The sequence below is a fragment of the Bison bison genome, unplaced genomic scaffold (assembly GCF_000754665.1).
Source record: "Bison bison bison isolate TAMUID 2011002044 unplaced genomic scaffold, Bison_UMD1.0 scf7180017864481, whole genome shotgun sequence".
In the NCBI taxonomy this organism is placed as follows: Eukaryota; Metazoa; Chordata; class Mammalia; order Artiodactyla; family Bovidae; genus Bison; species Bison bison.
The window spans coordinates 1,264,003-1,276,867 of NW_011495041.1; the positions used below are offsets into that span (position 1 = coordinate 1,264,003).

Consider the following 12,865-nt stretch of genomic DNA (forward strand, 5'->3'; position numbering starts at 1 on the left):
CTCGTAACAGTCCGGGGGTGGATTCGGCCGTGAAGTAGGGCTGGCTGGCTCTCGCGTCCCGGGAGGGAAATGGGCGCCGAGTTGAAGTCGCCCGCGGCCTCGGGTTGCCCTGGGGGTGGGGGGCGGCGTGAAGTGCGCTCCGCGAGGGGCCGCGGGGCTTGCGGGGCTGGCGGATCCCGAGGAGCGGACCCTGCATCTCCCACGCTCCAGTCCGGTGCCCGGCCTGCAGACCCTGGGCGGCCGCCGCGGGGTAGAAGGGATGAGAGGTCAGTGGGCGTGTGGCTCCGAGTTGTCCTGGAGCCACCCGGGGAAGGCCCCCGTTTGAGGGGAAGAATACAGGACCCTCTTTCCTGCGGCATTCAGTGCGTCCCTTCTCCCGCCCTCCAAATTATTCTGGATTTGGAGGAATGGTGAGGATTGATCAGGGGGTCAGAATTTACCCCATGATTTGTCTTACTCCAAAACCTTTTGAATCTTTTGAGTTGAGATTATTGATTATTGAGTTATCAGTTGTGCAGACCACCTGCCTTCTTCCCCGTGCATTTTGATGGTTAAAGTTCAGACACAAAGCTGAAGTGACACTCTCCGTCACACTGATTCGGGCTCCTGTGAATTCCTGGGCTTACTGAGAAACTTGTGTGCCAGGTGAAGCTCTGGAGGTTTAAAGCGAACTCCAGCATCATTTAGAATTTAAAAGGACCATTTTTTTTCACCTCAGTTTTTAGATTCTAATCAAGAAAATGATTTGCTCTGGGAAGAGAAGGTTCCTGAAAGAACAGCCATTACAGAATTACACCAGGTAATACTTTTGAAATATCATTAGAGTGTATATTTTTATAAATTCAGACTGCTGAGAAGCGTTTTACTTGGAAAATCGTTTACCAGAGAGCCCTGTGTGATCATTTCTACCAGACTTGAAAGGACCACCGGCATCAGCCTTGGTAAAGGACTTTGTATGTAGTAGTAACTGTTTATCATGGCACCAGTGCTAAAGCAGATGTAGAGGTGAGGTTTCTTTTTCATAGGTAGTAACAAGTCCAACGCATCACTCAGAACCAGTGCCTCCAGGCTTATCCCGAGTTCCCCCAAGACCCAGTCTCCCTTCCTTGCAAGTGAATGGCCTTCAGGTCAGTTGGAAATAGTTCCCCCTTTCCTATTATTTTTAAATAGCATCACTTAAAAGAGTCGTTTTAATGTGGAGAACAGCGACTGGACAGCAGACAGTTTGGGGGAAGTGTTTGAGGCAGCAGACGCTTCTTCAACCAGCCTGAGAGGCTGATCAGAGGCCAGGTTCCCTGCAAGGAGCAGCTTAGCCCTGGCTCCAGAGTTTGGAAGCTAAAAAGTGCTTTTGAAAAAATGCTTGGAAGATTTGTGCTTTGACAGCAGTATCAATAGCAGATTTTTTAAAATTATGATCATGAAAATAGTATTTCTCTTGTGACTAAACTATGTAGAAGTATAATAAAAGGTGAAAACTGCCTTTCCAACACTACCACCACCCCCAACAACAACAATTCCCACTTTCCAGAGATACCATCACTGCTAATGGTCTAGTGTAGCTCCTTCTGGACGTTTTCACAGTGTGTAATTAGTTTCCAGTGTTATTTATCGTACAGTTCATAACATTTTGAGATTTCAGCAATCATGAGCATGTTTAGTGGATGACTTCTGTAGATTGAAGGGTTTTTTCCTTAGTACTCTACTAATTTTTGTGTTCTTTGTTTTCTAAAAGACTCCTCATGTATCATTCTCCGAATCTGATATTCCACCCTCAGAAAGTACTGAGTTACCTGTGGACTGGAGCATTAAAACACGACTCCTTTTCACCTCTTCTCAACCCTTTACCTGGGCAGATCATTTGAAAGCCCAGGAAGAGGCTCAAGGTATCATCCAGCATTGCAGGGCAACAGAAGTTACTTTGCCTCAAAGTATACAGGTAATCCTGTGAGAAAATAGCTATGCATTAAAGTAACAAATGAAGTATAAAAAGTACTTCTCTGCAAACCGTCAGCGATATTTCCTTCCATTAAGTTTTTCTTTGGACATTTAAGACACAGAGACGTGGGAAATTATTTTATTTTCCAAATGCCGCATCCATATACTTTTTAAAATCATACTGAGTAACTGTTAAATTTACAGACCTGTCCTGAGAATTTCTCATTGTTGCAGGCAAGAATTGTTTGAACTAAACTTTTTAAGGCCTTTTGCGAAAAAAAAATTGAAGGAAATGAAAAGCAATTGAGGAGTAGGATTGCAAAGAGATTTTACTGGTTTCCTCATATACTGTATTCTGCATTTTGTAAATGCGCTAACTCTTACCCCCTTGGGCGACAGTCTGTTGTAAATTTAGTAGAGTTAATGAGTTCTAGAAAGCTTTTCAAAAATGTAATTACCATTACTTTCAAGCAGCTCAACTCAAACTAGGTTAAAAGAGATTACCTTGGTTACCTCTTTTTTAATCAGTAGATCCTGGTGATTTGTAATTGGGACTATCGGTTTTTACTGGCTACTTTTGAAAGAGTTTTGAGGCAAAGGAGTTGTATATAGTGTTATCTACATACACGCACCCTGCCCTAGGGTTGAGCATCATTGTCCTCAAGGAGGGTAGAGACAGGCAAATGCTCCTCTCTGTGTCCAGGTGTCCTTTCTGATATGTGGGTTATCAGACTGTAATTGCTGGCAAGGAAGCTTTTCCCGAATAATGAACTACACTTCAGCCTCTGTAACTGTTGTTAACACATTGCTACAGAAGAATAAATGTTTGGTATATTCAATGTCTTTTTAATTAAATTCTGTGTTTCTAATGGGGCAAAAACTGTCCAATATCATCTTTGGATTTTAGGATCCCAAACTCTCCACTGAGCTCCGCTGTGCTTTCCAGCGGAGCCTCATCTATTGGCTCCACCCTGCCTTGTCTTGGCTGCCATTGTTCCCTCGTATCGGAGCTGACAGAAAAATGGCTGGAAAGACAACCCCGTGGTCAAATGATGAAACCCTGCAGCACGTGTTAATGAGTGACTGGTAAGATGAATAAAAATTTGTGAATCCCATAGTGAATTTTCATTTTAGCAGTATTCTTTCCTTATTTATGATGTGTAATTGGACATTAGTAGATGGATTTCTCTGTCCTTCTGAATTGTTTTATTAAAATATTAATGATTAACTGCTGGAGAAGACTCTTTGAGAGTCCGTTGAACAGCGTGGAGATCAAGCCGGTCAATCCTAAAGGAAATCAACCCTGAATATTCATGGGAAGGACTGATGCTGAAGCTCCAATACTTAGGCCACCTGATGCTAAGAGCTGGCTCATTGGCAAAGACCCTGATGCTGGGAAAGATTGAAGGCATAAGAAGGGAGCAGCAGAGGATGAATTGGTTAGATAACATCACTGACTCAATGGATGTGAATTTGAGTAAACTCCCGAAGATAGTGAAGGACAGGGCAACCTGGCATGCATAGTCCATGGGGTCACAGAGTCAGACATGACTTAGCAACTGAAAAACAACAGCCATGATTACCAATTTAAACTGATTCAAATTGTTTACTTTTGGGGAATTCCCTGGCAGTCCACTGGTTAGGGCTCGTAGCCAGAGTTCAGTCCTGGTCAAAGAACTGAGATCCTGCATTTTGCGTGGTACAGGCCACTCCCTGCCAAAATTTTTTTTCCTCAAATTGTTTACTTGTTTAGCTCTTATTCACTCCTTTTTTCCCCCCTCTGGCTGCATTGCAAAGCTTGTGGGATCTTAGTTCCCCAACCAGGGTTAGAACCCATGCACCCTGCGGTGGAAGCCAGGAGTACTAACCGCTAGGCTGACAGGGAACTCCCAGCTCTTGTTCTCTCTTTATGTAGTTATAGAATGCATATAAGTATTTGATGACTATATAGAGACAATTCTTTAATATTACTTTTTGTTAATGGCTGTGTCCCTTCTCATCAGTAGAAGCTGCTTATTAAAAGTCAGCAACCTGATATCAACCTCAACTGCTTTGTCTAAAGAAAAAATGGCAAGCATTTAAATGTTAAACGCTACTTGTTAAAGTATTTAGAATTCATCAGTGAGTCCCATGACCAATTTCAGTCCTTTAAAAAGCCAAGTTCTATGTCATGGGAAAAATTCAGACCATTACCTGTAATAATTGTGTTTGAAATCAGGTGAGGATCAAGTGATATAGAAATTTTCAATATTGAGTTGACATTTTAATAATGCCTAAAGAAAAATATTTTTCTTCATAGGTCTGTGAGCTTTACTTCTCTATATAACCTGCTGAAGACAAAACTTTGCCCTTATTTCTACGTTTGTACCTATCAGTTTACTATCCTGTTCCGTGCAGCAGGGTTAGCAGGAGATGATGTAATCACGGCTCTCATATCTCCTACGACTAGAGGTATAAGAGAAGCTATGAAAAACGAAGGTAAAACTATACCTTTAAAGTGAGAATACCAAACTGTAAACACCTTAAAAGTTAAAATTTGAACTGTCTTCTAACAGTTGAATTATCTTCTACAACTTTTATCTTGTTACTTTAAAAATGACTTCATTTCTTCACTTTGGTCTTTTTTCTTAGCATTTAATTAAATTATCCGTTGTACATAGCTTTAAGTTACATTCCCTTCTCTAGTCTCTAAACATATGTCAAGCTGGAAAGTCCCAATCTGAATATACTCCTGTAGAATTTCTTTTATAGTACAAATTATCTACACTCTTCTAATAACTTGATTTTTAAACTTTGTCAACACGTTAGTAGATCATGAAGTCTGTTCAGTGGACTTATTCAGCACTTTTTTAAAAAGTGAAAGAGTAATGTATACTCGATGAAAGATTACCAAATGCAGTAAGAATATGTATTATCCTGAACCATTTGTTTAAGGAGATATATGAGTATTGTGAGCTGCTGTCAAGAAAGCATGGAAAACACTGCTTTAATGATCAAATGTAGAAACTCATTTTCAAATATTCTCTACAAGTCAACAAGACTGTTAATTCTTTCAGAGTATATTAAATAAAACATAGTTTCATTTTTCTTTTCTCATGTAGGTATTGAGTTTTCTCTGCCTTTAATAAAAGAAAATGGCCCTGAGAAGAGGAAAGCGTCTGGAACAGGCTTGCGACACGGGGAGTATGTGATTAAGATAACCTTTTACGTCATCCATGTGACTTAAGGATTCAATGTAGAGGAAACAGCTTTATGAAATGTGAACCCTAACTAACTGTAGCAATGTCCTAGGGAGCAAGCCATCAGTGATGAGGATGAAGAAGAAAGTTTTTCCTGGCTGGAAGAGATGGGTGTCCAAGATAAAATTAAAAAACCAGACGTGCTTTCTATCAAGCTGTATCCTTTCAGTTACTGTGTAACTCAAATTGGTTTTCATTGAATTCAGTTAGTGAGCAATGTAATTTTTTTGTTTGTTTTTTTTGGATGAGGATGTAGGATCTTAGTTCCCTGACCAGGGATCGAACCCGTGCCCCCTGTAGTGGAAGGTCAGAGTCCTAAACACTGGACCACTAGGGAATTCTCTTGAGCAATGTAATATTGACTGGAAGTTTTCTTTTACTATTATCTTAAAGTATCCTTAAGATCATATTCAAACTTAACTTGCCACATGACATTAAAAAGCAAACCCCTAAGAGCAGTAAAACAAGAAAAATTAAAGTTTTTTTTAAGTAAAAATATTCTGTTTTGGGTAAATTTGGGGAGGGGAATGGAATGGATTTTTGACTAGAGAAGAAATTCATTTTTCTAAGGAATATCAATTTCTAGCAAATTCAGATGGTCATAAAGAAATTATTTTGATTATTAGGATGCCTTATAATTGCAAGAGCTTCCCTGGTGGCTCAGATGGTAAAGAATCTGCCTGCAGTCAGGAGACTTGGGTTCAATCCCTGGGTTGAGAAGATTCCCCTGGAGAAGGAAATGGCAACCCATTTCAATACTCATGCCTGGAGAATCCCATGAACAGCGTAGCTGGCAGGCTACAGTCCATGGGGTCACAAAGAGTCGGACGTAACTGAGCGACTAACACTTTCACTTCACTTTTCATGATTGCAGTGAAGAGAATTAGCAAGAGCATTTTATTTGGAGTAGGGAAAAGGGTTCCTGGTGAGTCAAGATTAAGATAACCACTGTTACTGTTGGTATGGGATTTGCATTTGTAATTTCCTTGATTGTCATGTTCAGGCGTAAAGAGATACATGAAGTACAAATGGATCACAGACCAGAGTCTGTTGTGTTGGTGAAGGGAATGAATACCTTTACACTGCTAAATTTTTTGATCAACTGTAAGAGTTTAATTGCTACCTCAGGTCCACAGGCAGGACTTCCACCAACCCTCTTATCCCCAGTAGCTTTCCGAGGTGCCACAATGCAAATGCTTAAGGTAATAAAAAGGAAAGAAATTGTGTACTAATTGTCATCACCTAACTTCTGAAGACATATTTTCCCGTTTTGATAGGATGAATTCTTGTTTTTTTAATAGCTCAGCTTCCTTACAGGGGCTTTCCTGGTAGCTCAGTGGTAGAGAATCTGCCTGCAATGCAGGAGACATGGGTTTCAATCCCTGGGTCAGGAAGATCCCCTGGAGGAAGAAATAGCAAGCCACACCAGTATTCTTGTCTGAAGAATCCCATGGACAGAGCTGGAGGGCTACAGTTCATGGGATCGTAGAATCGTAAAGAGTCAGACACAACTGAGTGACTAAACCACAACCTTTTTACATGGTGCACATTTTCTTTCCTGCGAGTAAAAAAATTCCTTGATATAAAGTTGTTTCAAAGGAATTATATGAACTATACTAATTATTTGAAATGTTGTATTTTAATTACTGCTATAGGAAAAGTTAATTTCGTCTTTCTGAACCACTGAAAGAACAGAGCCAACCAAGAATGTTATGTTAAATTACATTGTTGTTGTTTAGTCACTAACTCGTGTCCAGCTCTTTGTGACCCCATGGACTATAGCCTCATCATGCTCCTCTGTCCATGAGATTTTTCCAGGCAAGTATACTGTGAGTTGGTTGCCATTTCCTTCTCCAGGGGATCTTCCCGACCTAGAGGTCAAACCCACATCTCCTGCCTTGGCAGGTGGATTCTTTACCACTGAGCCACGGGGGAAGCCCCATTTTCAAATTATAGTAGGTCTCAAAAACTGGATCATGGTTAAGTGAAAACAATCTCTCCATATTGTTGAAGAAATACGCATGCAGTTTTGATGTGAATTACATGGTGAATAACAGCAACAGAACCTTTTTATTTTGTTAATACTATGCACTGAATGTGCTTTAATAAACCACAAAGGATACCATTACTAGAAGTTATTTTCCCTAGAACTAGTACTTCCATTGACAGTCTCATAATTTGGAGGAGAGGATGCTGGAAGCTGAGAATTTCTGAACAGGTTTACCCACGAAACTTTCTTGTGGTGGACCTTATGAACTACTTTTGTTCCCTAACTGTTAAAGAGAGGAATGCCCAAATGAGAAGTTATTGGTCACATTTTTAGCTGGGGACAAAAGCTAAATGGTACCATAACTTTCTTTAAAATTTTCTTGAAGGCTCGAAGTGTGAATGTGAAGACACAAGCTCTTTCTGGATACAGAAATCAGTTTAGCTTGGAGATTACAGGCCCCATTATGCCTCATTCTCTACACTCTGTGATGATGCTACTCCAGTCTTCACAGAATGGGTCGTTTTCTGCAGGACTGTATACACATGAGCCAACTGCTGTATTTAATATCTGCCCACCAAAGGATAATGTACTGGATAAGGTAAGTAGACAGCTGGTAAACAAATTTAGTTGTAGTCTTCTCAAACTACATAAAAGTGAAAGTCGTTCAGTCGTGTGCTCTTTGTGACCCCATGGACCATACAGTCCATGGAATTCTCTAGGCCAGGATACTGGAGTGGGTAGCCTTTCCCTTCTCCGGGGGATCTTCCCAGCCCAGGGATCGAACCCAGGTCTCCTGCATTCGGGCAGATTTTTTAGTAACAGAGCTATCAGAGAAGCTCTCAAACTAGATGGCTGGAGGAAATCAGTCATTTGTGATGAGCCAAACTGGTGTTCTCAGTTATTAAACTGTACTAAGTATTAATTAGCAAGAGGAAAGGAAAAATGACTTAGTTTTTTTTGAGGAGATAAATTCTATGAATTCACACTGTTACAGGAAACACTTACTAAAGAACTTCCCTAACAAAAGGCATGTTATTTTTGTTGTCCTTTCGGATGCAGAACTTAACAGTACCTGATTCCTTTTATAAATTATTGGAACATTAATAATTATGGATATTATTTAACCCCCATGCCTTTTTTCTATGTAAGTTTTTCTTAGATGCCGGGGGGAGGTGAGGGAGAGAGCTACTTGGTAAGTTCTACGTGATACAGAAGTTCTTAGATATGTATCACACACTTTTTAAAAAGCCTTTAATTTTGAACATATAAATTCTTATTTACTTATAAGGCCTTTTAAACTTTTTATCAGTTTGCCAGACTGCTAAAAATAACCAAAATTAGCATTTGGGGATGCTGTCATTGTGTAGAAATTCTCAGGGTGAGCTTCTATTGATGATGATAAATTTGCCTTTATAATCATCAATGAGGCATCTGTCAAAGATCCCATGGTAATTTTAAAAACTCATCAGTGTTCAGACTCATGCTTTTTACTGACTTCCTTACAAATTTTCATAGGAGGCTGTTCACGAGGAGCTTGCCAATTGTGGATTGCACCCTAAAACTCTGGACCACCTTTGTCGAACACCAGTACTGGGAAAATTGTCCTTACGGCATGTGGAAATGAGTGACTACATTTATAATTGGAGATCCTGAACACCAAAGTAAGCCTAAAAGGAATCTGTGAGGAAAAAAGCCTTCTAGCAAGGAAATTCAAGATTCTTATACATTTGGCTTTAAAGTTCACTTTGGAAGTTACCCAAATGTTTAGAGATATTAATCTTTCACAGTAACTTTTTATTACATGCACTAAGTTTAAGAGTAGGATTAAGGTTTTAAAATTTTGTTTTTACTCTCTTGATGAAGATAAAACTTTTTTAAAACTTGAATGAAAACTCTAGATCCATTAATTATAAACTGGGTAGAAAAATGAATGTTTCAATGCAAATGGAAATTGAGGATTAGTATCAATTATCTTGAGACAGTGTGAGTAATGGCATTGGGGCAAAACTAACAGTTGACTTAGGAGACAACTAGTCTACTGGGCTGACTGATGGTGCTTCCACCTCAGTTGTTTCCCTGCCTGTTTATGATTCCACTGTTCTCAAATACTTGTTTTAATGCGTGTTCATTCCGATTAGGGTATTTTGTATTCCGTATAGAATAGGGTCAAGAGTTGTAAAGTTCGCTCAGCTGTCATGACAAAGCAGTACTTAGTATGTTCTTGTAGGTTATTTATGTGTGTGTGTATATATATATACATATATAATTCAAATTTTCTTAAATAAAAGTGTTTAGAAATCAAAAGCATTGGGTAAAGACGTAACAGTAGTGAAGAAGTATGTGTTCACTTTGTAATCCAGAAAATAAAACACCACATTTATTCCAGAGAAGTTTATATTTGGGCCTTAAGCTTTTGAAAATAAAGTTTAGAGACATAGCATATGAATACCACTGTAATACACATGAAATATTCTATCAGACCCTAAAAATTAACATAAACTTAAACTTTCTCATAGTCAACAAAATAGTGGCTGGGTGCCGATTTTATTAGATAAGTTGGTTACAGCATTTTAATTATCATTTTACGTCTATCTAGATGTAGCTGAAATTCAAAATGCACATCAAAGTAAAACTATATCACAACTCAATGCCATACTAAATGTACTTGGCCTCTGCAGTAAAATTCTAGTCAGACTTCATTTTTGACTCCCTTCTCATTCATGGCCCAAGTGGCTCTGACAGAAACGCAGGACTTTATGCTGATCATCACACAACATACCACTGTCTTTTTTAATAACCTCTACAAAATTTGAAAGGGGAGGTGGTGGCATTAGCCCTGTGGAACAGATCTTGCTTGATTAACTCAGTAACACTGGCCCAGTATCTGTCCAGCAGAACCCATTGTGAACTAGTACAAGGTGCACAGCCCTTCACTGATTACAGGCAAGTGTTACAGCAGCCGAGCCATAAGGAAGGGGAGTTACATCATAGTACAAAATACAGTATAAAAGCGTTATTTTTAACATTCCACACTGAAGATTACGGATGCCTTCGAACAATCGTTTGGATGTTAGCCACTTAAACAAATACATCACTAAGGTAAACAATATAAACATACCAAAACCCTGTATGGTTAAATACAATTTCCATGGTACAAAAATCAAAGCCTGGAGATGTTTGTACAGATTGCTTTTTTACACAATGTCTTAAATTGCCAAATATTTACAACATTAAAGAGGAAATACATTTTGATGCAGAGTAAAATTATCTGAAATGATTAATATAAAACCTCAATCTATCTACGTGAGGCACTCCTGAAGCAAGTGGCATTAGCCATGAGGTCCTTTGGTACAAGGCCCATTGCTTGAAGAACCACAGTAGCTGCTGTGGCTTTAGCATGCTTCTTATTAGGGCTGGCAAAGCTGGGCTGGTAAGCGCTTCCATTTATCAATACCTATTCAAGAAAAACATACAATTGGGCTGGTAAGGGCTTCCATTTCTCAATACCTATTCAAGAAAAACATACAATAAGAACAGCATCAAACTTTAATATCTATTAGCTTTGTATTTTTTTTCACTAAATGCTAGAAAAATAACTTAAAGATATAAAACCCATACTATGTGAGTCAAATTAATCTCAACCCCAAAAGAAGCAAATCATTTGGGAAAAGGGACTGCAAATTTAAAAGCATGTCTCCAAATTGAAGGGAAAGAAAAAAACCTGATTAAAAACCACTCAGTTCCCCATGTTCCACTAGAAAAGGCCAACAAATTGTTCACCAGATTGTACCCACATCTTTCCCTCCAATATTGAAAAAATAGGGAAGCATACTTAAATGTTTAAAACTTCTACCACTCTACCCACACATATTCACACTCCCAGCCCACAACATTAACCCTGTGATCACAAAATGCTGATCCCTCACCCTCTAACATTAAGTTATCAAATTAACGCAAAAATTCATATTTACCCTAAAGAGAAAATGTTTGCGATGATCAGGGCCACTATCATGGACCAAGAGAAATTCAGGTGGTTGCCACCTTCTCTTATTACAGATTTCCATCAAGGCAGACACAGGATGTTTGCCTGCAGAGGAAAAAATAATTAATTATCTCCACACCTGTGGCAACAAATTATGAATTCAAGGGGAGGGTGGGACAAGAGAAAATGCAAAATCGTACTCTCACCTGATAGATCTTTCATTGCAGCAGAGAAGTTTCCGGACCTCTTTTGTGCTCTTTCTCCTACTGCAACAAGACCTTTAAAAAAAAAAAATCAACAATCACTGAATAAATTTCAAAACATTTAAAAGTATAATATGGCAAAACAACTACTCCCTCTGTAGGAATCTTAACCTCAATCCATGCCCTCAAATAAAATATTCAACAGACACTCACTACTCTTGATTTCTATATAAATCTGTTTTGACATTTCTATACATATATCCAAACTTCATTTATCTTATTGGAAATTATATAAAAATATTCAGAAAAACAATATGTGAATACATATATAAATTGCCATAATTAACAACCACTCTGCTGCTGCTGCTGCTAAGTCACTTCAGTCATGTCCAACTCTGTGCGACCCCATAGATGGAAGCCCACCAGGCTCCCCCATCTTTAAACTAGTGGCAAAAAAAGGTGGCTATTTGCAAATGATTTCTAAAGATTTCTCATCCCTTAAAAAATGATGCTCAGATTAAGAATGCTCCCCCAAATTCAAGGATTTTCGGCCAAAACGAAGTGGGGAAAGTGAAAAAGGCTCTCTCCATTTCTTTTTCCAGCAAACTAGCCCTTTCTGACTTCAAATGTGAGATGTACTCAAGAGACGCCAGCCTTGGCCTCCCTTTCCAAAAGGGGCTTAGCTATATTACTATCTATTTACTATATTACTATATTTACTATCTAAAATCAATGCTTTCCATTTAGGCTAGAGAGAATTCTTCACAAATTCCGCCACTATGCTTTCCCAAAACTAGGCCGTGCTGCACAATTCCGAAGGACTATTCCCTAGAATTATGCAATGTACCCACGGATGCTTTCTACCAATAAACTACCCTCTGTTAACAAAGAATCTATTCAACTTGTATAAAAGCAGTACAATGTCAGTGTGACATTCAGTTTCTCTCTCTCAATTAATGTTTTCACTAGTACTACATTATAGAATTGTGTTATTTCTGGCCTATTTTTGAGTAACAATATAATAATTCACTCCAATATGGAACAGAATGGCAACATAGTTATCTTCTGGATGACAATGTAGAGATTCTGATACAAAACATTTTTATTTCTATTTTCTTTTTCACAAAACACTTTTAAAAATATATAATTTGATTAGAGCTAGTTGTTTCATTAGCATGACAATTTAACTGCATTAAATAACCTCAACTTAAACTATCTGATCACGAAGATAAGAAAAATACATTTCAGTTTTAAATTTTCTGGATTTTTTAAAAATCTGGTTTAAACAAAATCTCATTTAGCTGGCAGCCCCGTATGATTCTACAATGGACATTATTCCAAGTATAAAAATGCAGTGTTAAAGAGGAAACGCTTGTCAGCAGTTGGTCTATTCTCCAGCCTCAACACTCAACTACTGAAGTTTGATAAAAAGGGACATGCAAAAGGGTTTACAAAGTGAAGACTAAACAGAACTCTAACAGGAAATGAGAATATGTGGAATAAAAATCTTAGAAAT

The 12,865-nt window shown here is 38.6% G+C and overlaps 2 protein-coding genes across 4 annotated transcripts in view; one reads left to right on the forward strand and one right to left on the reverse strand.

The window, feature by feature from the left end:
* Positions 1–694: 694 nt before the first annotated feature.
* DONSON (downstream neighbor of SON) lies at positions 695–9,768 on the forward strand (the record flags this gene model as incomplete). The annotated part of the gene is made up of 9 exons (XM_010862274.1): positions 695–799; positions 1,733–1,936; positions 2,843–3,021; positions 4,235–4,413; positions 5,037–5,118; positions 5,227–5,331; positions 6,178–6,376; positions 7,550–7,762; positions 8,680–9,768. Coding segments are annotated over 9 exons (1,404 nt in total), but the record flags the coding sequence as incomplete, so codon positions are not given.
* The window catches only part of SON (SON DNA binding protein), a 30,846-nt gene continuing 27,500 nt past the window's right edge, over positions 9,520–12,865 (reverse strand). For 2 of the 3 annotated variants that reach the window (XR_827244.1, XM_010862269.1), the window contains 3 exons: positions 11,353–11,424; positions 11,136–11,251; positions 9,520–10,618 (listed from right to left, as the gene is read on the reverse strand). Coding sequence is in view for 2 of the 3 variants with exons in the window: in XM_010862269.1 (XP_010860571.1) it covers positions 10,460–10,618; positions 11,136–11,251; positions 11,353–11,424 (347 nt within the window). In the remaining variant the exon portion in view is untranslated. Of the gene's footprint in view, positions 10,672–11,135; positions 11,252–11,352; positions 11,425–12,865 lie in introns of all 3 variants that reach the window. The other variant, XM_010862271.1, reaches the window with a different exon arrangement.